The sequence below is a fragment of the Drosophila arizonae genome, chromosome 2 (assembly GCF_054131065.1).
Source record: "Drosophila arizonae isolate 15081-1271.41 chromosome 2, UAZ_ARI_1.0, whole genome shotgun sequence".
Taxonomy (NCBI): Eukaryota; Metazoa; Arthropoda; class Insecta; order Diptera; family Drosophilidae; genus Drosophila; species Drosophila arizonae.
The window spans coordinates 18,815,810-18,838,302 of record NC_142922.1 but is presented as its reverse complement, the minus strand read 5'-3'; the positions used below and the strand labels follow the sequence as shown (position 1 = coordinate 18,838,302).

The window sequence follows — 22,493 nt, the reverse complement described above, 5'->3', positions numbered from 1 at the left end:
AATAATAATATTGAATCAATTGAAAAGCAAATCAAAATTAAAGTTATACGTGCGTACCTATCCATATCCTGATTTCAGAGCAAATAATGCCAAAATAAATTTCCGAGAAAAGGAGAAAAAAGTCTTAGATCAAATTTTAGGTGCAGGCAAATACGATGCCAGAATTCGACCATCGGGAATAAATGGCACAGGTGAGCATATACTTTTACCAACCACTGTATAACAAGACATACTGTTCCTCTATGATAGTTTCTACTAAAACTAAAGTCTTTATCATTTTACAAATTAATTTATCATTTTTTAAATTTAAACTACAGCTAAAAATGCTAACAAGAATTGGTATTATTATATAACTATTGTATATTTCTAAGTCTCTGTTAAGTACTTATAACAAAAAACATAAAAAAAAAAAATAAGAGCTAAATTAGTTTAGAGAGACCTTACGGTGACCTAATCATTAGTTTAGCTACATAATAATATTGCATTTGAAACGATATTAAGAAAAACTCACAATTTAAACCAACCAAACTCTATGCCAGATGGTCCCGCCATAGTCAGAATCAATCTATTCGTACGCAGTATAATGACGATTAGTGATATTAAAATGGTAAGTCACATACTAGAGTGAGCCAAATCCAAAAAAAAAAAAAATAAATAAATAAATAAAAAAAACCAATTGATAACAAAACCCTTGGCCATCTAATTCGATAGACCCAATAGAAATCTCGCCCTATTTCGCTCGCTCTCTCTCTCTCTCTCTCTTTCTCTCTGTCTCACATCAACAAGCACACCATTCGACATGCAGTACACTATAGAAACTCCCCATCCATAACTAAGCATAACCAAATGATTTCGGTAGTAATAACAGCGACTAGAACCACACAGCTGAATGCTCTATGCTACTCTGCTCACACAGACACACACACACACGCACACATACACATATATAACAAACATATCTATATAGATAGACGCAACTCACTCACATATACATATATACTAAGCTAAGCAATAGCTCAAATAAAATAAAAGAGATTTTACACTTTGTTTATTTTTGCGTTGAAGTTGTGTTTCTAACTTTCTCTATCTATTCATAACAGTCTCTCTCTCTCTCTCTCTCTCTCTCTATGTCTGTCTCTCTGTGTCCCACCCCCTGAATCTCTTTTAGACATTCCATATTGAAAATACCTAGCTGACCCTTCTCCCCCTCTAGCCCAATCTCCCTCTGTTTCTAACCCTATATATAACTTTGTTTGCTGTTCTTTGGCTATTGGAATTTGCGTTCTTTGCGTTTGTTTCATGTTCCACTTTCTGTTCTCCTTCGTTTTTTCTCATTTCATTCGTTTTGTTAGAGCAAAGCCACATTTATGGCACATGTATTTTGATACTCTTGTATGCATACATATCTAAAAATGCATATCTACATATCCATATACCTACATGTATTTGTTCTATCTTTCAGTTTTGGTTTCACGCATATTTTAGAGAAAGCGTTTTTTGCATTTTCCGATTTCGTTTCGTTTGTGTTTTTTGTTTCTTGACTTTCATGTTTTTTGCCAAGGATACAATTACGCCAGAGTAACATTGTTCTTTCCACTGTATTCATATATATATAGAGAACTATTTGCTTATATACTACTTACTTATATACTACTCAACTATCTACTACTACTACTACTACTATTTCAACTAGCTGCAGTCATAGCTGGCAGTTTTTGCTTTTTAAGTTCTCCTCTTTTGAGTTCAATTTGACATGCAAACGCATTAACTCTTATACAACAAACACGCACACACACACACGCACGCACGCACACAACTTTACACTTGAGCCAAGTGCTGGAAAAGTCCTGATGCCTTGGCAAATCGATAAGTCATCAATTTCAAGTAAAATTTGGACATAAAACTGTTGCCTACTTCTGGGCTGAGCACAAAGCATTTTCGTTCTGCTGGCTTTTAACACACACACACGCTCACTCAGTCAGATAAACACACAGTTACACAGACTCACTTGTGAGTGCCCTGCAAACATTTAAACTCTAAAAAGATAGTGTGGCAGTATCTAATGATGTTTCAGGGCCTCAAACAAGCATCTGTCTATGATGCATATAATGTAGACTGAGATGAAAAAATATATATAATTTTTTCCGTTTGGCTATCCCTAATATATACACTATATACTGGAAGTAATTTAGTTTTTCTTATATGGTTAAAGTTTTCCCACAGCGAACTGATTTGCTGTCCAGTATTTTTTGCAATGATAATTTACTTAAAATACAAAGATGTTGTGACAGATGAAAGTGTGACGTCATGTCTATACATTAACAGTAAATACCAGACAACCATTTTTATAGAGATAGGACTATCTTCAATGTAAATCCTAAGCAAAACGATTCCATTGCATTGTCAATTGCAAACAATTCAATTTTGAGTTTTGGTAGAAAATATGGAAAATAATTAAGTGATATCAATAACAATAGTTTTTTTGGCTAGTCATAAAATATATTTGTGGAGTTGGCAGATTTGAAATATATATACTTATATGATATGGATACAAGAGCAATTCGAGTAATCACCATAAAAATCATGCTTACAATTAAGTGGACTACATGTAATCGTGTTTTTGTTAAATGTTTTTATAATGTAAATCAAGTTTTGCTCTTTTTCTCTCTCTCTCCCTCTCTCTATCTCTCTCTGTATTTATCTGTCTCTCACACACCTCTGGCCACATCAAAAAGTATTTAAATGTGTGTTCGGGGGCTTATACAATAAAAAATAAACCACTCTATAATTGTGTGCGTGTGTTTGAAATTTACTATCCACTTAGCCAACATCGCTTTATTTCCAGTTTGATTGCAACAAAATTGGATTTTATTTCCAGTCGTGTGTGTGTTTCAGTGTGTGTAGCTGTCATGTTGACTTTTGCCGCAGCACTGACATCATTAAAATTACAAAAGTATCATCCATATGCATAAATATATGCTGCGGCCCACTCAATAGTCATTTGTTAAAGTCAATAAAGCTAACGAAAAAAGAAAGAAAAAAAAAAAAAAACAAAAAACTATAATTATTTGACCATCAATTAGTACATTTTTATAGCGTATCAGGTCTCATTCGCCATGCTCTATAGTTCATTGTTTTGGTTTTCGTCACATTGCAATTGTCACTCCCACGAAATTCATACACATACGACTACTTAAGGATCAATTATGTATTATATATGCAAATCACAGCAATCTATAACTTTATATGAATTAGCTTATATTTCTAAGATATATCAAGAGAGCAAAGTAATGCCGTAACTAATTTTAAGCAGTGCATAGAAATGAAAATAAACTTTTATTACAGCAACGAAAACTAAATTTAAAACACATGAAACCATATAGAAACCAGACTGGCCCAAAGCTCACTCGCCATTCTAAATATATGATATGCTAAGTTTTTAGTATCACAAATTTAGCAGCAGCAGCAGAAGCAGCTGAAGAGGGAGCTGCATGGCTAGCCGGTGCGCTGCCAGTTGACCAGTTGTTAAATTTTGTTTATTACCCATTGTACAAAACGGTCTATCTATATGTATCATCCCTCCAGATGGTCCAGCCGTCGTGCGCGTCAACATATTCGTTAGAAGTATATCGAAAATCGATGATGTAACCATGGTAAGTGCGCGCAAAACTCAAAAATCCAAAAATAATTCAAAGTAGTTAAGAACCACAGACTCTCAGACCTAGCCCTTGCCCTTGCCCTTGTCCTTGCCCAAAGGTATAGGTGTTTGTGTGAGTGCCACAAACTATGAACATAGTCCTCTCTCAGAAACGTTCGCTCTCACTCTGACTAATTCTCTAGTGTCTCCCGGTCTCTCGCTCTCTCGTTCTCTACCTCTCTCTCTCTCTCTCACTCTCTCTTTGTCTTTGTCTCTCTGTCTCACTGTCCATGTCAGGTTTGCTTCCCGTTACAGTGCGCGTTCCTTATGTAACTGCCGTTAGTTGTTATGTCTTATCTACGACCAGGCAATTGACCAACAGAATAACACAAATACCATTAAATATTATTAATAATAATAATTATTATGCTATATATATATTATATATCGGATATTGGTATTTTAAAACTATCGATGTTTTTTAATTTCAACTTATTTTCAATCAACAAATTATTTGCTTTTATTGATTCATAAAAATAACAAAAATTAATACGAAAAATAAAAAATTTTACAAAAATTCTGTAAAGAAATTGTTGTTCCTCGTTTTGAACAATAAATTCGAATTGATTAGCGTTGTAATTAGATTGTGCATATTATACAAATTTTAGTTATTTTATTTTTTTAAAGTTTGCATTGGTAACGTTAAGTTTTTTATTACATTTTCAATATATGTTTGCTCTACAAAAATGTAAAATAACAAACTTGTTTTGTAGTATGAAATGAAACAAAACATAAAGAAAATGTCTTTTTGGATCTCTATCTCTCCCTCTTTCTCTCTCTATCTCTCTATCTATATTGTTATCTATCTCTATCTACCTCTTTATATATCTCTCAAATATTTCTAGCTCACACAATTTGTATGTCTCTCTCACTTTCTTGATTTTAACTAAATTACATTTAAATCTAGTTTTCATTTTAAATCTTTAATCATCTTGTAACTATCAACCTACCAAATTCTCCATCTCTCTCTCTCTCTCTCTCTCTTTCTCTCTGTGTCTTTCTCTCTCTCCGCCAATATATAAATATATACCTGTCTCTCTCTGAGTTTCTCACATATTTACTCTCCCTAACAATAAACATTTATAGATTCCACTTAATGTTAATTATGCCTACATAAATTAACTTATTATCTTATATCAAATTTCTACTAATTGTGATGATAATGATGACTGCGAACAACAGCTATTCAATTATATATACATATGTCTATGTATATATACACATACATACATATACATTGCTGGTCCCTTATACTGGCTGTCGTGTGTATTTTCCGTTAAAAATAATAAATTAATAAGCAAACCTCAATTGATTGACGATTTTAAATATAATTCTATTATTTAAACGACAATATCCAATTTTATCAATTTTATAATTGCTTTTGTTTTATTGCCTAATATATGTATACTTAGCATCGAACAACCTAATTGCCTACAAAAATGCAGCAAATTGTATGCAAAATATGTTACTCGATTTTTCCGTGTGCTTTATACGTGTGTTGGTTGGTTAGCTATCTATAATCCCTCACCCACTTCACAAGTACCGCCCCGATTCACAATCAATTTTTCATTTATCAATTGTTTGTTATTTGTTTAGTTTGATGCCTGGAAGCAATAGATATATTATTTCTATTTCTATTTATAGACCAAACCAAAAACTACCAAATTTAAAATGAATAATAAAAACCGAAAACTAATTAGTTTGAAGCTTTCAAAGTGTTTAGCGAATTGAAAATGTGTGGCATGCATTCGATCATAAAAACAATAAAAATAATTAAAATTAAAATGCTATACAAATTTATAACAACATGTTTTAAATGTTAAAAACTATCCCACTTCGGATTATCGAAGATTTCATATCCTTGCAAAAAAAAAAAAAAAAGAATAAATGAATTTAAATAAGAAAATATTTATAATATAATATATTATAATATATATATCCTGCTTACGGATCCGATTGCGCTGGCAACTGAAAATATAAAACCCAAATTTCTAATCAGATATTTATACATACATTATACATCGTATAGACTGAAGCGCTTTGCCCTTTGCAAGGGTATATGGTTAAAATCGATTTTAAAAAAAATTGATTCAATACTTAATTAAATATTCTTATTGCTGTTTTAGAAAATCCACAGGAAACTAAATGAACCTAAATTTCACACTTTAATGAGATCCATGCAGACATTTTTGTGTATCAATTTGAAAAATTAAAAAAATATTCATTTTTTTTTTTTTTTTTTATTCTATATAATTTCTTAATATTTCTATATCTTTTGAAGTTTTAGTTTTAACATACAAATCGTGCACACATAAAATTCATCAAAAACAAACAAACTTAAAGCAAAAGTCAATGTTAAGGTAGACATAAGATTATGCTAAGACATGAATAAGTATATGAATACATATATGTATGTGTATACATACACATATATATCATTAGGTATATACTTGCACCCGATCGTTCATGAAAACAATGATAACTCATAAAGCGAATGCTGCTCGATTTTGATATGATAATTTTTTAGCGAATTTGCCCACATTAGTCCAGGTCAACATGTTTCTGCGTTCCATATCGAAAATCGACGATTACAAAATGGTGAGTGCAGGCGCCTAGGCAGTAATCGATAATGCAATCTATGCATAGGCGTAAATACATATATACTAATACTAATGCAATTAATATCTGAATGAATGTACATGCATACAAGTACAAGTCCAAGCGCTTTAAAAATCTTGCTCAAACTATATGTTATAACTAAACAACAACAACAACAACCAAATACTCGCATATCTTATTTAACTTCTGTGTATGTACGTGTGTGCGTGTGTGTGTGTGTGAGTGTATGTCTGTGTGTAAATTAAATTCAAGTCACAAAACCTTTGCTTTTTCAATATATATCTACTCTACATAAATACTATAGTACGAGATGTATATCTATGTATAAATTATTGAATAAATGTTAATACTAAATAATAACTATACATATAAATATATTAAATAATTGAACGATTCAATTTATTGGCTGTATAAAATTCTACATATTTCATTTCTTCAACACCTTCCAACTGTCTTGCCAAATTCAAACCACTTTACCAGAAATCTCTTGCACACAAACAAAATTTTCAAAATATTTTTCAAAAAATAAAAAATAAAAATAAAAATAAAACTACAACCTATTTCGGCATACCGAAAATTCTGTACTCTTGTAGTGTTGAGCTATATTTCCAACAAAGCCATTTCATAAAGCAATAAAATAAGTCTGAGGTTAACTGAAGAACTCGAGATTTTTCCTATCCTTACTTCTTGAAATCATTCAATGGCAACTCAAGTATAAATATAATCTATGTATTAGATAACTAAGACCTTCTGAAATATTTTGGCAAAACTCTTATCTACAAGAGTATAAAGTTGTTCATTTCGATGTCAGCATTAAATTGTAATATAATTCCGATTCACCCACATGTAAGAGATTTCTGTTTATTTACTTAGATACATATTCATTTATGTTTGCAAGCATACATGTCTCAATGTATGCATCTCTATATATGTATATTTCTCAATGTACCTTTATAGAAAGACGTTCAATTCTAATATGTTTTTTCACTTAAAGCTATTTTATATGATTTTCTCTTCTTTTGATTCACACGAAATCTCAGTAGGCGCGCGCTATCTCGCTTTGTCTCTGGAGCTCTTTTTCCCTATCTATCTCAGTCTCTCTCGCTCTCTCTTATATACTATCTTTCTCTCTCGCTTTCTCTCTATATCTATCTTTCACTCTAAATATATATGTATGTATATATATATATATCTAGATAAATATATATATGTATGTACATATTTGACACTTTTTCAACACTCGATGCAAATTTAAGAGAAATTTATTGTAATTTAAGCTAGTTATTAAGTTTACATCTGTAAGTTTCTCATAGCTTAAAAACAGTGCTCTACAAATGGAAACTATGTTAGTCTAAGCAAGCAAGCTAGGAAAGTAACTAACTTCAGACTTTCAATCACCTCGCCAGCATCTGCTCATTAAACAACCAAATTTCACCGATTTTCAGTGCCATTCGTTTCTTTAGCCAATAAGCCTTCTTCATTTAACATTTTAAGTGTCATATATATATATATATATATTTTTGATACTCAATTGAGGACAGTAGGATAAGAAGAAATGCTTACCACACATGCCACGATTTCAACATATTTTGATTTTAGTTAAAACCCAGCTTTAACTGTAAGTATGAAAAACAATGAGTTTTCATTGAATTTATCGCGCGTTCAGGGACTCTGCATTTGTCATTCGCATATCCGCCACATGCAAAATAAAATCTCGTTACATTACAAATTACAGTTCCTGAACACCTAAAAAAGAAAAAATCCTATTCATTCTGACAGTTTCGCCATAAAAAATAATGTGTATCAAACAAATAGCTGGCATCAATTTATTAAGTGGAGCCACAGTCGCATTCGAACAAATACGTATAAATGACATATAGTATGAAAAACCCTTTATTTGTTATAATTATTCAAAGTTTTTTGTTGTCAGTTTTTTGCTTCATATGTTTACAAATGCCATTTGGTCTTGCATTTCTTTCATTGATATTGAAAAAAGTTATACAAATAATGCAAAAAATAAATTGCCGACTTCATTATGAACAGCTAATAGGATTTTATTAATCAATTCAAGTTCTGCTTCCTTTATAATTTATGCCTTCCGCTGAATGGAAACCCCTAGTTTATCATTTCATCTTCCTATATATGTATATAATAGCATGCTTTACCAATATTTATATTTAAGCATGCACCATTGGGGGTCTACAAAAAATAAGTATGCATAGTAATAATAACTTTAACGTAACTTTGGGAGCCGGAAATCTTTGTTGTCTACCGGAAAGGTATTCAATTCGCAGTCTTTACTAGACTGCTGAAAATAACTGTTTCTATAGGATATTTTTATAGTTTATTTTCAAAAAAACATTGATCCCTGAATTTCTTTTAGAGCACAAATAAATGTATTTTAATTGGACATACCTTTGCTCCAATTACAAAATGAAGTGAAATATTCTCACGTGCTAAAGTTTTGCCAAAATCATTTTTATGAATCTTACAAAAGTTTTGCATGCAGAGTTTTAAGTTAACTTTAAGAATATATTTCTATTTATATATCTGTATGTATATATTCAAATATGAATGTTTAAGTCTAGGCCAAGTTAAAATATAAGCCCGATCCTCTTACTATATCATATTGCCTGCTTTGTTGTTGCCTCAGCTGTTGGCTTTGCTTGCGCCATCGCCTTTGCCTGCTTGTGTCGCCTGCTCCATAGATGTTGTATGATTGCTTATGAATTTTTGGCACGTTGCAAGCTGCCTTTTGCTCTTTTTGCTTATTGCTTATTGCCTGCTTTGTATTTTGTATGCAACACGTTGCGATGCGCCGAACAATGCATTGGATAATGATGTTCATGCTGAATGTGGTTGATGTTGCATGCTCAGCATCGCAGACGCATCTTGAATTGCATTTTGATTCCATACATACATACATATACATATATATATACACATAAGATATATATACAAACTTATGTATGTGCCTTGACATGAATACTACTCACATACAACTTATACCAATACCATGCCGAGAATATGCAACTAGCCGAAAAGCAAAACGCTATACAACAGTTTCAATAATAATCGCCATCATATATACTCTTCTTACTAACAAATATAAACTAACTACTCGAACAAAATTTATATAAAAAAAAAAAAAATAACGTTCGCCACGCCTCGCCACGCCTTGCTCGCTCTCATATACAATCTACCACAATACCAAATATAAATATATTCAAAAAGAACAAAATCTATCTAAAAATCAAGTTAATGTCCCCTCGCAAAAGCAAGCCCACCAATTGATACGCCCCACACCCACCACAAAAATTAAAAAAAAAAAAAAAAACGAAACAACAAAAATACTCGAGAAATTTCCAAAATTTGAGGTTATTCGAAATTTGCATTGTAGTTCGAATTGAATTGCATTGAAACTGAAATTAAAATGAATACCTATAGAAACCCCTACGATTCGCAGCACTAACTAAGTTCTCTTTTATCCCAACACAAACGAAAAACCTTTCGATCGCGCACCGCAGGAGTACAGTGTACAGTTAACCTTTCGAGAGCAGTGGACGGATGAGCGTCTCAAATTCGATGATATACAAGGTGAGTAGCCAGATGGAACTTCCCTATGGTAGAGATCTCTAAATGCATTCCAACTATCCCTAAAGGTCGCCTGAAATATCTCACACTGACGGAGGCGAATCGTGTGTGGATGCCGGATTTGTTCTTCTCCAATGAGAAGGAGGGACACTTTCACAATATCATCATGCCCAATGTGTATATACGTATATTTCCCAATGGATCGGTGCTCTACAGTATACGCATCTCACTAACATTGGCCTGCCCAATGAATCTCAAGCTGTACCCATTGGATAGACAAATATGCTCACTTCGAATGGCTAGCTGTAAGTAATATTAAGTAGCTACATAACTATATATAAAGAAGTTTCGATTTATATAACTATCATATTATATTCAAATCGTATACATATATGTATGCAAGAGCCTCAATCGATTATCCTACATACCTACTCTCTATATGTGTCAACTAAATGATCTTCCTCTTCTCTCTTAGACGGCTGGACTACCAACGATTTGGTATTCCTTTGGAAGGAGGGTGATCCCGTGCAAGTGGTAAAGAACTTACACCTACCTCGCTTCACATTGGAGAAGTTTTTGACTGATTACTGTAACAGTAAAACCAATACGGGTATGTTTGTTTGTGTGTGTTCCTTGACTGTTGTGTTGATGGTGTTGAGAACTAACTCTATATGATTCAACTTTTACTTGAACTTATCTATCTATCTATATCTTAACTTTGTCAATATGTAGCTTTAGTTAACTTTCATATTTTCGTTGCGAGTTTTTTTGCATCTATTCATCTATGTAACCTATGCATTCAATAACTACTTTACTTATATGTATCTATAGTTTTTATTTCAAATATAGTTGTTCGCTTGTATACTCTATCTATAATAAACGGCATCATAAGCACTTCATAGCAAACACTAATACACACACACACCCACACACACATATGCAGCCACACGAACACATGTAATGATGCCGTTTACACATGAGCATCTCGTAGGACCGTTATCAATGCCCGAATCGCATAAAAACCAAGTTTTTACGATGTAATTCACACACACTCGCAAGACACTCACACCCACCCACCGACACACACACACACACACTTACTGTTCTTCTCTAGCTGCCACACTGACACGCCCATTTTAAGTGCAGTTTTGGCATCGCGTGTCGCCTTACCTTAGCCGAGTTTTTATGAGCAATTCGAAATCAGTTGGCGCTTTAAGCAAATGTTTACCTTGGCTACCAAGAACTACCGCGCATCTGAGTATCGCAGCTCTGAGCATCTGAGCACTGCGAGGCGGCAACCAAATACGAAACGGAAAAAGAAAATGAAAGAAAATGGCAAAAGGCGGGCCACGGAAAGCAAATTAATCGAGGAAATTGTCTGCGACGCAGTTGCTTAAACTTGCACAAAGAGCAAATATCCCCCAATCCCATGCCCCCATTCCCACCAATAATGATGATCTATGTGTGTGTGTGTGTGTGTGTGTGTGTGTGTGTGGGCGGATGTGTCTATGTGACTGAGCTGTGGCATACAAACGCGCAAAACTTTTTCACAAACTTGGCAAATAGTCTGTCAGCATCTTTAGGTGGATAATTTATAGCTAGAAAATGCAACTGATGTGGGCCTCCGCCATTTGCCTACCACACCCACATCTCCGCAAATGCGTATGCTGCATTTCTGTCAGCGATAAGTGCAAGTAACTAATGATATCCACTTGCATTGTATTATGGAAAGCTTGCATTTAAAAATAATGGATGGCAGACTCTCCATCTGATTTGCATGTTTCAGTTACAGGATTCCAATATAAGAGTTTCATTGGCGTATTCTAGAATATCAAAATACCAGAAAAGAAGTAGCAAATTTGTAGCCAGGGCTGCAACAGCAATTAATTTAAAACTGGAGCCCTAATCATATATTTATAATTTCAGATTAAAAACAGTATTTTTTCACAGCGAATCACAAAGATTTTTAAAGAAACAAATTTGAAAAAAAAAAAAAATGAAGATAGTGCTCAACAATAATGGATACTAAATTGAATCCGTATACAACCCACAGTTAATACAAATTTTTATCAAGTCTCTCATCATAGCTCAATCGAATGCCCATTGAAACCCCTTTCATAGCTAGCAGAATTTTTAGCTCATTCGAAGGCTTCGGATAATATAAATTAAAAACACTCATCTCAATCATTTGCCCGCACTTGAAGCGATGCATGAGCCTGCAACTCATCTGCCCGTTCACCAGTCTAAAAAGAAGATATATATGTATTTGCATATATGTATGTTTTTTTTTATATATTTTTTTGGTTCAAAACATAACCCAACCCGTTCTTAGACGTTGCGTAGTTGTTTGCATTTAGTTCGCCTTGAACTTAGTTGCTCACATAAAGTTTATTAATTTTATATCTTCTATGAGCGTTTAAAATGGAGAGAAAACTGGCCATAGATAAAATGCAAAAACAAAAACAAAAATAAGTAAAAACTGAATATCCAAACAAATAAAAATGCCACATGCGACTGCGAATAAATATATATATAATATATATGTGAAAATATATATATCATACCCCACAGAGAGCCAGAACCCTCGAAAGAACCGCAGATCAATCAGAAACGAGAGCAATGCAAATGAAAATGAAAATGAAATGAATATGAAAATATAAAAATATGAGAATGTTAAATATTAAACAGCTTTGTCTTGAAGAGTATGGAACGCAATGTCAACAAATTAACGGAAATGAAGGGCGGCTACAACCAGGCAGCATGGGGGCGTGTTGGCAGCGGAAGCTAACAACAGGAGCGACGGCAACAGCGACAGCAACAACGATAACAACAACAACAGCCACAGCAGCAACACACGCACCCACTCTACAAGCCCCTGCGAACTTCATTTCCGTTAAGAATTTTTGTTGCAAGCAAGAAAATGAACAACAACCAAAAATACAACAACAATTGTCAGAAAATTGAATTGAATTTTGCCTATGATGCCATTTTATAATTTTCCAACTCAACTCTGTCTCTTATTCCGTCTCTCAATGTCATTCGTTTTGTATTATTTCATTTCTTTTCCCTCACTTTTCGTTTTGTATATACATTAATTTATACCACCCACTGTGCATCATATTATGTTTTTTATATCTTCTTTTTTTTTTTTTTTTTAAGCCATCCTCTTTCCTGTACAGAAAAAAAAGAACACAAAGAACAACAAAAAATTCATGAAAAGTAAATGTTCTCCTAATTTCTGATTCATTTCTTCGTGGCAAAATTTCAAAAGCAAGCAAATTGATTTTGGTTTTTACTGATTTATTGGATGACAAATTTGGTTTGATAAATATATTTAAAATATTGGAAATGTACGTGTGTTTTGTCTGTGTGTTTCTACTTATTTTTTTGTCAGTGTCTAAACTCACCTACTCTCTGTGTACATATACATATACATATACATATGTGTGCGTGCGTGCGAGATCAAAAATGAACTAACGCCATTTCGAATCCTTCCCGTACATTTTGAGTTTGACACAGTTTTATATTACCTTGTATACTCATAGGTGAATACAGTTGCCTCAAAGTCGATCTACTATTCAAGCGAGAATTCTCATATTACTTAATACAAATTTATATACCATGCTGTATGCTGGTCATTGTATCATGGGTATCATTCTGGCTGGATCAAGGCGCAGTGCCCGCGCGCGTATCGTTAGGTAAGTGCCCAACCGCAGATTGCGTATGAAAATCACGTTTCAGCTAAGCCAACTCTAGACTGCTGGTAACCCATATATGTACATGTATATCTGTTCTCTTCTAGTACGTCTATCAGAATTCAATCGTCTATAAACTTACATTTGTTCTAGGTGTAACCACTTTACTAACTATGGCCACACAAACATCGGGCATTAATGCCTCACTGCCGCCCGTTTCCTATACAAAGGCAATCGATGTTTGGACCGGCGTCTGTTTGACGTTTGTCTTTGGGGCGTTGCTCGAATTCGCCCTGGTGAACTATGCCTCCCGCTCAGGTTTGAATAAAGCTAGTAATTGAGATTTGATATGCTTCTTAACAAACTTACTTAATGTATTAATCGATGGTGTTTATTCTATTTTTACTCTTGTTTGTTATTTTTCAACATTATTTTTGTCGAGTACAATGCATATACATACATATATATATGCATTAAATAAGTATATATATATATTTATTTATATGCTCCGTGTAACGTATATTGTGTATATATACCTATATGTAACTACAATTTACTCGCATATCTAATAAACAAACTCGTAACGGACTGTCAAATACACACACACACACAAACCAACACTCACACACACACCTACACCCAGTTGAGCTTCATATCTACACTCGCCGGCGTTTCACACAATTTTTGTCGGGATACAAACAAACTGATTTTTGATCTACAACTACAACAACAACAACAACTACTACAACTACAACCACCAGCAGCAACTAAATATTTTTAACAGCTATAAGCCAACAATTTGTAGTCTAGCATTTATTTTTCATTCAATATATATGTATCAATACATGTATTATTTTTTATTGTCGATTCTTTTTGGTTATTTCATTCACATAAATATTGTAACAACAAAATGATTTTTGCATATATACTTCTACTAATCCAATTGTTTTGATTTACTCTCTTATTTCATTTCACACTCATACACACACATATATTCATCCAACTCACTCACACACACACATACATACATATACTCACACACTCAAATCCTACACGCGTTTGATAAAAAATTGGAAACAAATCTGTAAACGATTTTCATTTTGTTTTTTTTGTTTTTTTTTTGCTTTTTCGACACCAAACGCAATTTCAAAATTGTTATATTTTTTGCTGTTGCTATTCAATTGTACATATTTAAAATAAAACAACGAAACATACATACAAATTTTCCAATTGACAAAACAACTTGCACTTGATTATAAACATTTCAAAAATTTTATTGAAATATTGATTTTTATTTTGCCAAACCTTTCAAATTGTTTAATGTTTCTGTATGTGTGATCTATCTATCTCTGTCTGTCTCTCTTTCTTTCTCTCACTCGCTGTCTCTGTCGCTATCTAACTGTATAACTGTATAAATGTGTGCTATGCATCTTACCTAAAATCTGACAAAAATACAAACAAAATATTACAAAAAATATTAAACTCAATTGTAAATTACGAAAAAAAAAAAAAAAAACCAAACTAAAATCTACAACAAAATTTGTCTATCGAACTATTCGAAATATCCAACTTTTGTGGAACAAATAAATTCTTGTCCAACATCTTCCTATCACATGCAACAATATACGGATCGGGCCGCAGACATGCATAAGGAGAATATGAAAAAGAAACGCCGCGATTTGGAGCAGGCCAGTTTAGATGCTGCTTCAGATCTGCTCGATACAGATAGCAATGCAACATTCGCAATGGTACTTACCTTTCAATTTACTAACGATTTTATGTGTATTCAATAACGGAGGAGCTAAGCAATATTCCAATAAGAAGAACAACTTAAAGAAAATATAAATGTGATATATTTACTTAGATTTCTGATGTAGGAGTTTCTCTAGTATTTATAGATTTTTTCCATTTAACAAAACAGAGGAGAGAACTAGATAAGAAATGACTTCGAGCGAGGCCTTAGGACTATAAAATTTTAATCTAACTCAAGAGCAAGCTAGCAAAGAGTAGATAAGTAATCAATATTAGAACTGTCAGACAATATATAGAAACAATAGAGTATATGAGAAATATATACATATAAATAGCAGAAAATCTCGGAAAGCCACATTGAGTCGCGTTTATTTTAGCTCTTCTTCGTGTGTAAGTAATAAATATTTGAATAATTGCAAATGTTAGGTAATAATCTCGTAGGATTTGTAAAGTTTTTAGAACCCATTGCCAAGTTAAATCCACATCAAACCATTTAACTTAAAACCAAATCCACTTTACGAGCTTTCTTAACAATCAAATGAAAAGCAAGACCAGAACTCAAATTGGCAATTTGCAAAATGTTTATGATAAAACTATTAAAACAACTATTTCCTTTTATATTTGCCTCTTTTTATTAAAAACCACACGCACATACACACACACACACACACGCACACATATACAAAAAATACGCAAAATTTAACAACTTTTTTCAAACGTGCTCATACGCAACAAACACGCACACACACACACGCACACTCACATGCCCAACTCAATCTCCAACACTCAACTTGACCTCAAAAAATGATAAAAAAAATAAAATAAAAAAACACACACACACACACAAAAACATCATCAAACATCGCTGCGTGGCATTCAATCGACTCAACCAACTGAACTGGAATTTGATGAAAAATTGCAACGAAATTAAATGAAATTACGCACATGCCACACCCATGCGCCACTCGCCTTTCTCCATTCTCCATTCTCCACTCGCTATTCGTCATTCGCCATTCGCCATTCGCCATTTGCGACTGCATTTCGTAATCGTAACGCCATCCAATTACCCAACACCCCCAACGTACCCCCCTCATTGCATCAACTACAATCAAAATTCCATCTCAAACGGCATCGCAATATTCGCGCGGGGCTGGCCTGCAGAAGCCCCTGGTGCGTCATCCGGGCGATCCGTTGGCCCTAGAGAAGCTGCGCCAATGCGAGGTCCACATGCAGCCACCGAAGCGCCCCAGCTGCTGTAAGACTTGGCTATCCAAGTTTCCCACAAGGTAACTCAACTCAACTGTTGTACGCAACCGTATTACCTAGTTGAATTTCGTTAAACAACATTTTGTAGTAGTTGATGGATTTCCTTTTTGATGTTGTGAATATGTATCTACAACTTGCTCACTCTGTCTCTCTTTCTCTCTCTCTCTCGTTCTATATACTATAAATTTGTTATCTATCTATATATATATTGACTTTTTATGCTACTAATTAACAGTAATTGAATTGGGCCCTCAAACAGAATCTTGTACTTTACATTAAAGACAAACCCGATTCGAGTTCTGCTTTGCTGCTTGCCATCATCATTTGTTTTGCTCGCTGTCTTTTGTTTCAATGCTTGCTGCCAAATGATTTGCCATCTGGCCCTCGAGGAGTCCAGAGTCAAGTAAAATGTGACAATATAATTTGCTTAACGCTCTGCGTCAATTACACTGTGCAACAAAGTTTTAAGTGATACCAACTTAACTGTAATTATCTTTTTATATGTAACTGCAGCAAGTAAAAGTCAACTTTAACTGAATGCAGAAATTTATACACTCTCTCAAATAATAATAATATACATATCTAAATAAATTTTCTTTTCTTGTGGAAGAAAGAGTATTTAATAAAAGCTTTTTTTCAAGCTGGATATCTTCTAGTCGACTACCCCCAACTAAAGCACTTCTGCTTCTTTGTCTTTCATTCAATCTTATTTCTATAATTGAAAACGCAAACTTTGTTAAACAGTGTAAATTGCTGCAGTTTAAACTTAAAAAGTTTTGTTGTGTGCTTTGCTTTCTATCGATTTGTTTGTTTTAAAAAAAAAAAAAAAGTTTTTTTTGTTGTAGTACGAAAATTTGGATCCCTTAGTACCGAGCCACATCCCGAAAATCCATATGCCCTGCTAGCTGCCCATGCGCTTGTGTTTATTTTGAGTAGATCTTAATTCCTTAAGAAGCACTTTTATGATTTTCACGCACGTAGCTGAAACTGAAATTTTGATTTTCTTACTTCAAATATTTAAAACAAACAAATTATTGTGCCATCGAAATAAAACAGAAAACTTCTTAAAAGCCAAGCCAAATGAAAGAACAATCACAAATCAAAAAGCCAATCTCTAGATGATCAATTAATGTGTTTCGTACTTGTTGAATATTTATCCAAGACAATGTTCTAGATCGAAGAGAATCGATGTTATCTCGCGAATCACATTCCCGCTGGTCTTTGCGCTCTTCAATCTGGTCTACTGGAGCACATATCTCTTCAGGGAGGAGGAGGATGAGTAAATGCCGTTTTACTTATATTTACTTAACATATATTTAGAGAGAAACACTGGCACCACAATACCAGAAATTGTACTAACCTATTATATCTCTCTTTTCTTAATTTCTACTTTCATTTACCAATTTACGTTCCAAATTCTTTTGCGTATGGCTTTCGTTCGGCTTGGTTTTTTGCAAATAACCAAATATGTTTATATGATTTTGATTCGATTTTTCATACTGAAACTGAAACGAAAATGAAAACGAAAATGAAAACGAAAACAAAAAAGGACCTTCTAAAGCGCGTCCGCGTCTCTGAAAACCAAAGGCTATGTAGAATCCAACATGAAATTTACAATACGGCACATATATATATATATATGCATACCGATATGTATGCGTATATATAAATATATATATAAATATGTGTATGCTTTGCTTGATCAAATGGGGCGAGACAAGGCTTCAAGGCATTTCCACTATAAGAAAATTTGATGAGCGACAAAGATATTTACTAACTATAAGTTAAATTGATCAAGTACGACTGCATAGTAGATAAAAGAAATTTAAGAAATTGAAGAGAAATCACAGCTGTATTTTAATGAGAACAAACAGAAACGGACAAAGCGATTTGTGGGCGTTTTGCAGAACGCTTTCAGCTCGATTTGTCTAAATTTGTTTTTAATGATCAAAATTGTTAAACTAAAAAAATAAAAAACAAAATACAGATTTTTAAATAAATTATTTATAGGCCTAAATCCATATACGTTTTGTTCATAATTCAATTAGTTTAGTTCCAAACAAATTACAATTAATTTGTACTTAAAATGCGCTAAGTTAGTTGTAAAGAAACTTCAAAGAAGAAGAAGATGATGAAGGAGAATAAAGAAAAAAGTAAAGTCGCACGACGTTTGTAAATATTGTCATATTGTCAATAAGTTTTAAGCCAACTAGTTTATACAATTCGAATTCTAAAATGCAAATTTACTGCGTAAAAAACGAACAACAATTGCGTGTAGATAAATTTAAGTTTAGATATAAATAAGCAACAACTGCAACTGCAACAACAACAACAACAACAACAACTAAAAACAAATTCTAGGCAAATTCAATTATTATGTTCACAATCGAATAAAAAAAAAAAAAAAGAAAAGAATAACAAATAAAACTCGATACAAAACATGATACAATGTTTTGTTTATTCACACACACACACACACACACACACGCATGGCACACAAAGCTAAGTGATATCCTGGCAGCACGTATTACAAATATTTTTGCCATGCCACATCATTTGTGTCCTATGTAAACTCAGTTTCCTTTGGGTCAATGCGACTGTAATTTGACAAGGGCTGCTTCTCATCGCTGCTAGAGCAACATATATCGGAACATAACATATAGCTGCCATAGTTCTATAGTTAGACCAAACAAATCAAATAACAATAATTACCCATTTGCTCATATATGAATTATACAACTGCCAGGGTATTCAGACTTCGGCACGCTCCGAAGTTTCAGTTCTCTCTGATTTATCACAATTTTGAGTTGGTGCAAGGTGCATTGCATTGTTTAAATGGAACTGGTGGGTATTGCAAGTTTTTATTCCTATTGAAATGCATCAACTTATAGAACGATTCCAATTATATACTTAACGAGTTTTCCTTTTGCTTGTTTACTACCTTCAATCAATTTAATTGTTTACGTAGCTACAAATTATTATAGACACATTCCTAGAGTTAATTATGTTATATTTTTTTTTTATACATATATATTTTACTTAGCATAAACTAGAGTAAAATTTCAATTCGATTATTTATTTGGAAACAAGCTAAACTAATATTGAGATTATGTACGATTTGAAGCTTGTGTTTCCATTAGTTAGTTATTTTCCTTAAGTAGATTAATAATTAATTAATTAAATTTAAATAAAGCCATAAAACCAGTTAACAGACAATACAAATAGCTTATTACGTAGCGCAAAAAAAACGAATTTTTTATTACCAAACCAAAAACTTGAAACTTGTAAAAATCGAGAAACATTTACAAAACCAATTTACTAAATAGACACCTTGGATCACATTTTGATTGAAGGCTTGGCACTTGATTCCGAAAACAAAATAGTTGTTTTCTTTTCTTTTCTTTTTTTTTTCGTTTTTATTAAGTGCCTTTTGTATGAGGAGTGAGTCCTGCAGTTAACAAAAAGCTGGCCGCCTTCCCAGTTGGAACCAATTAATAATATACGCAGCTCGAGTTCCCCCTTAAAATTACTTAATAAAAACTATGCACAAACACCAAATAATTACGATCCTAAGATCATAACTGAATTCTACATAGCAACGACATGTACAACAAACCAAACAAACAAACAAAAAAAAAAAAAAAAAGAAAAAACTCCTGACTAAAAAGCAACTAATATTTTGTAGTTCTATCATATTTTTATTCAGCTTGTTTCATTTTCTTTTTTCAACTTCTTTCTAATATTTTGTAATGCTATGCTTTTATCATACTTTCGCCTTTTGTTACTATATACTTAAAAAAAAAAAAAAAAAAACTATTTATAGTAAAGGTAAGCCCAAAATAAAAGAAACAAACAAAACAGAAGAAAAAAATAATCAAAAACCAATGACTAGCACGCACATATATGTATATATATATATATATATATATATATATATATATATGTATATGTATGTATAGTCTATATTATACGATTGTAATTGTCACTAAACAAACCTCAAGAGGAAATGAAATAAATGTTGTAAAATTCGTGCCAAGCAAGAAACAAATGCAAATTTCACCAAGAAAATTAACTAAACTAGCTAATAAATATACACAAAAATAAAACTGAATGAATAACAAAGAAAATATGGGCAGTTAAAGTAAAGTCTAGTTGTATATGAAGCTATAGCTATTGAACATACAGGGTTTTAAATGTGAGCAAATAAGTAGTCGATGGTTCGGGCAAACAGTTAAGGGCAAAAAAAAAAAAAAAAAAAGGAGAAAAGAAAACAAACAAAAAAAATTAAAAATATGTGTTTGATTGATGTTGATGATACACTGATAAGCAAATAGAAAATTGAAAAGAGATAGAAAACTAAATGAAAGCGTCGTAGTTCTTAGCATCGATCTATCGATCGGAATAATTGGCTAAGCTATTCCAGTTCGTCTCTATAGTATATTAGAGCTATGTTAGATCAAAGTGTTACGGCCAATCCGAGACTTGGCGTAGGTTGTGTGCTGCCTTCAGTTGCCGTTCATCAATTTGGTCAATTATCATTTAGCAGAGGGAGGGAATTTCTTTACCGTGCGGCAGTCCAGTATATCGGTGTAAATAATTTATACATGAATATGCATATATATATATATAAATAATATATGTAAATGTCATATGGTTAGGTTTAACAATTGCACAACTTCTAGATGCGATCCAAAAGTAAAAAGACTTACAAGTTTCGAGGTGACATCAAAATAAATGACATTTAGCAACCAAAACGTAGCGCATAAGTTATGTGTAGTTAAGTTAAGTTCCAAGCAAACGCAGTGTTGCATAACACATGCACATAGAATAGTCGAGAATGAAAATGCAAAAATTAAATGAAAACACATTACTAATATTAACTAATTAATACTAACTAACACACGGCCAAAGCCCATTTGCATTCTACACCAACACAGACAGACAAACGATTGATTCTCTTCACATCACTTTCCAACACTATTTCACTCTTTACTCTAACGAAATTTAACTCGCACAAATTGAAAATATATGAAAATTATAAAAAAAATTTAAATCATAACACATATCTTCAAGCATTAAAAAGCGGCGGCCCTTTAGCCAAGCCCAATTCTAACAATCAAAAAAAAAAAAAAAAAAAAAAAAAAAAAAAAAAACAAGAAAAAAAGATTTCAAAAATAAAGTAAACAAATGAAAAACTGCAATTATCATTTCTAAGAGGAACAAACACATATATTGAAAAAAAAAATGTAAATACGAATCAGTTACAAATTGAAAACCTGCAACATCCTTACTTTATAGAGCTAAGTGTACACACACACATACAGATATACACAAACACTCACACATAATTAACAATTAGCTAACAGAAATACATCAGCAAGAAAATTCTAAATAGTTAAGATCATGCGTTCAAAGTAAAAGTAAATAAAAAGGGGAAAAACATTTGCTGTAGTGCAGCCCGCGAAAGTTAATTGAAAAAGAAATAGAAAATATACCGAAATCAAAGAACAACACCAAAAACCGCAAATAAAATAAAAAATATAAAAACAAGGCAAATAAAAGAGATTATGAAATTTTAATGCATAAGTAAAATATTAGTGAAATAATTATACAAAATAGTTGAAATAATTGTTGTATTGCCATCAACCCGAATTGAAAAAAAAAAAAATAAATAAAAAAAACAAAAACAAAACAAATCCAAAAACAAATGTGTAAAACCCCAATAATAATGAAAATGTTTGTGAAATGTTTATAAATGATAAAAAATAAAATACAAAATACAAAAAAGAAAAAAATAAAAAAAAAATACACAACATGGCATGTTTAAATAAAAACCCAAATTAAAAATGTACTAAACATTCTTTTCATTT

At 32.5% G+C, this 22,493-nt stretch overlaps 1 protein-coding gene across 23 annotated transcripts in view; it reads left to right on the top strand.

Annotated features, from left to right (window-relative positions):
• The window catches only part of GluClalpha (glycine receptor alpha 1), a 46,938-nt gene that overhangs the window by 24,194 nt on the left and 251 nt on the right, over positions 1-22,493 (top strand). For 2 of the 23 annotated variants that reach the window (XM_089462756.1, XM_089462757.1), the window contains exons 3-12: positions 79-191; positions 6,225-6,295; positions 9,844-9,913; positions 9,979-10,215; positions 10,386-10,520; positions 13,456-13,608; positions 13,759-13,938; positions 15,247-15,353; positions 16,519-16,643; positions 17,786-17,902. In XM_089462756.1, the coding sequence (XP_089318882.1) occupies positions 79-191; positions 6,225-6,295; positions 9,844-9,913; positions 9,979-10,215; positions 10,386-10,520; positions 13,456-13,608; positions 13,759-13,938; positions 15,247-15,353; positions 16,519-16,643; positions 17,786-17,902 (1,308 nt within the window). Of the gene's footprint in view, positions 1-78; positions 192-539; positions 608-3,585; positions 3,654-6,224; positions 6,296-9,843; positions 9,914-9,978; positions 10,216-10,385; positions 10,521-13,455; positions 13,609-13,758; positions 13,939-15,246; positions 15,354-16,484; positions 16,644-17,785; positions 22,480-22,493 lie in introns of those variants that run through there. The other 21 variants (XM_089462748.1, XM_089462740.1, XM_089462742.1 and 18 more) reach the window with 21 other exon arrangements.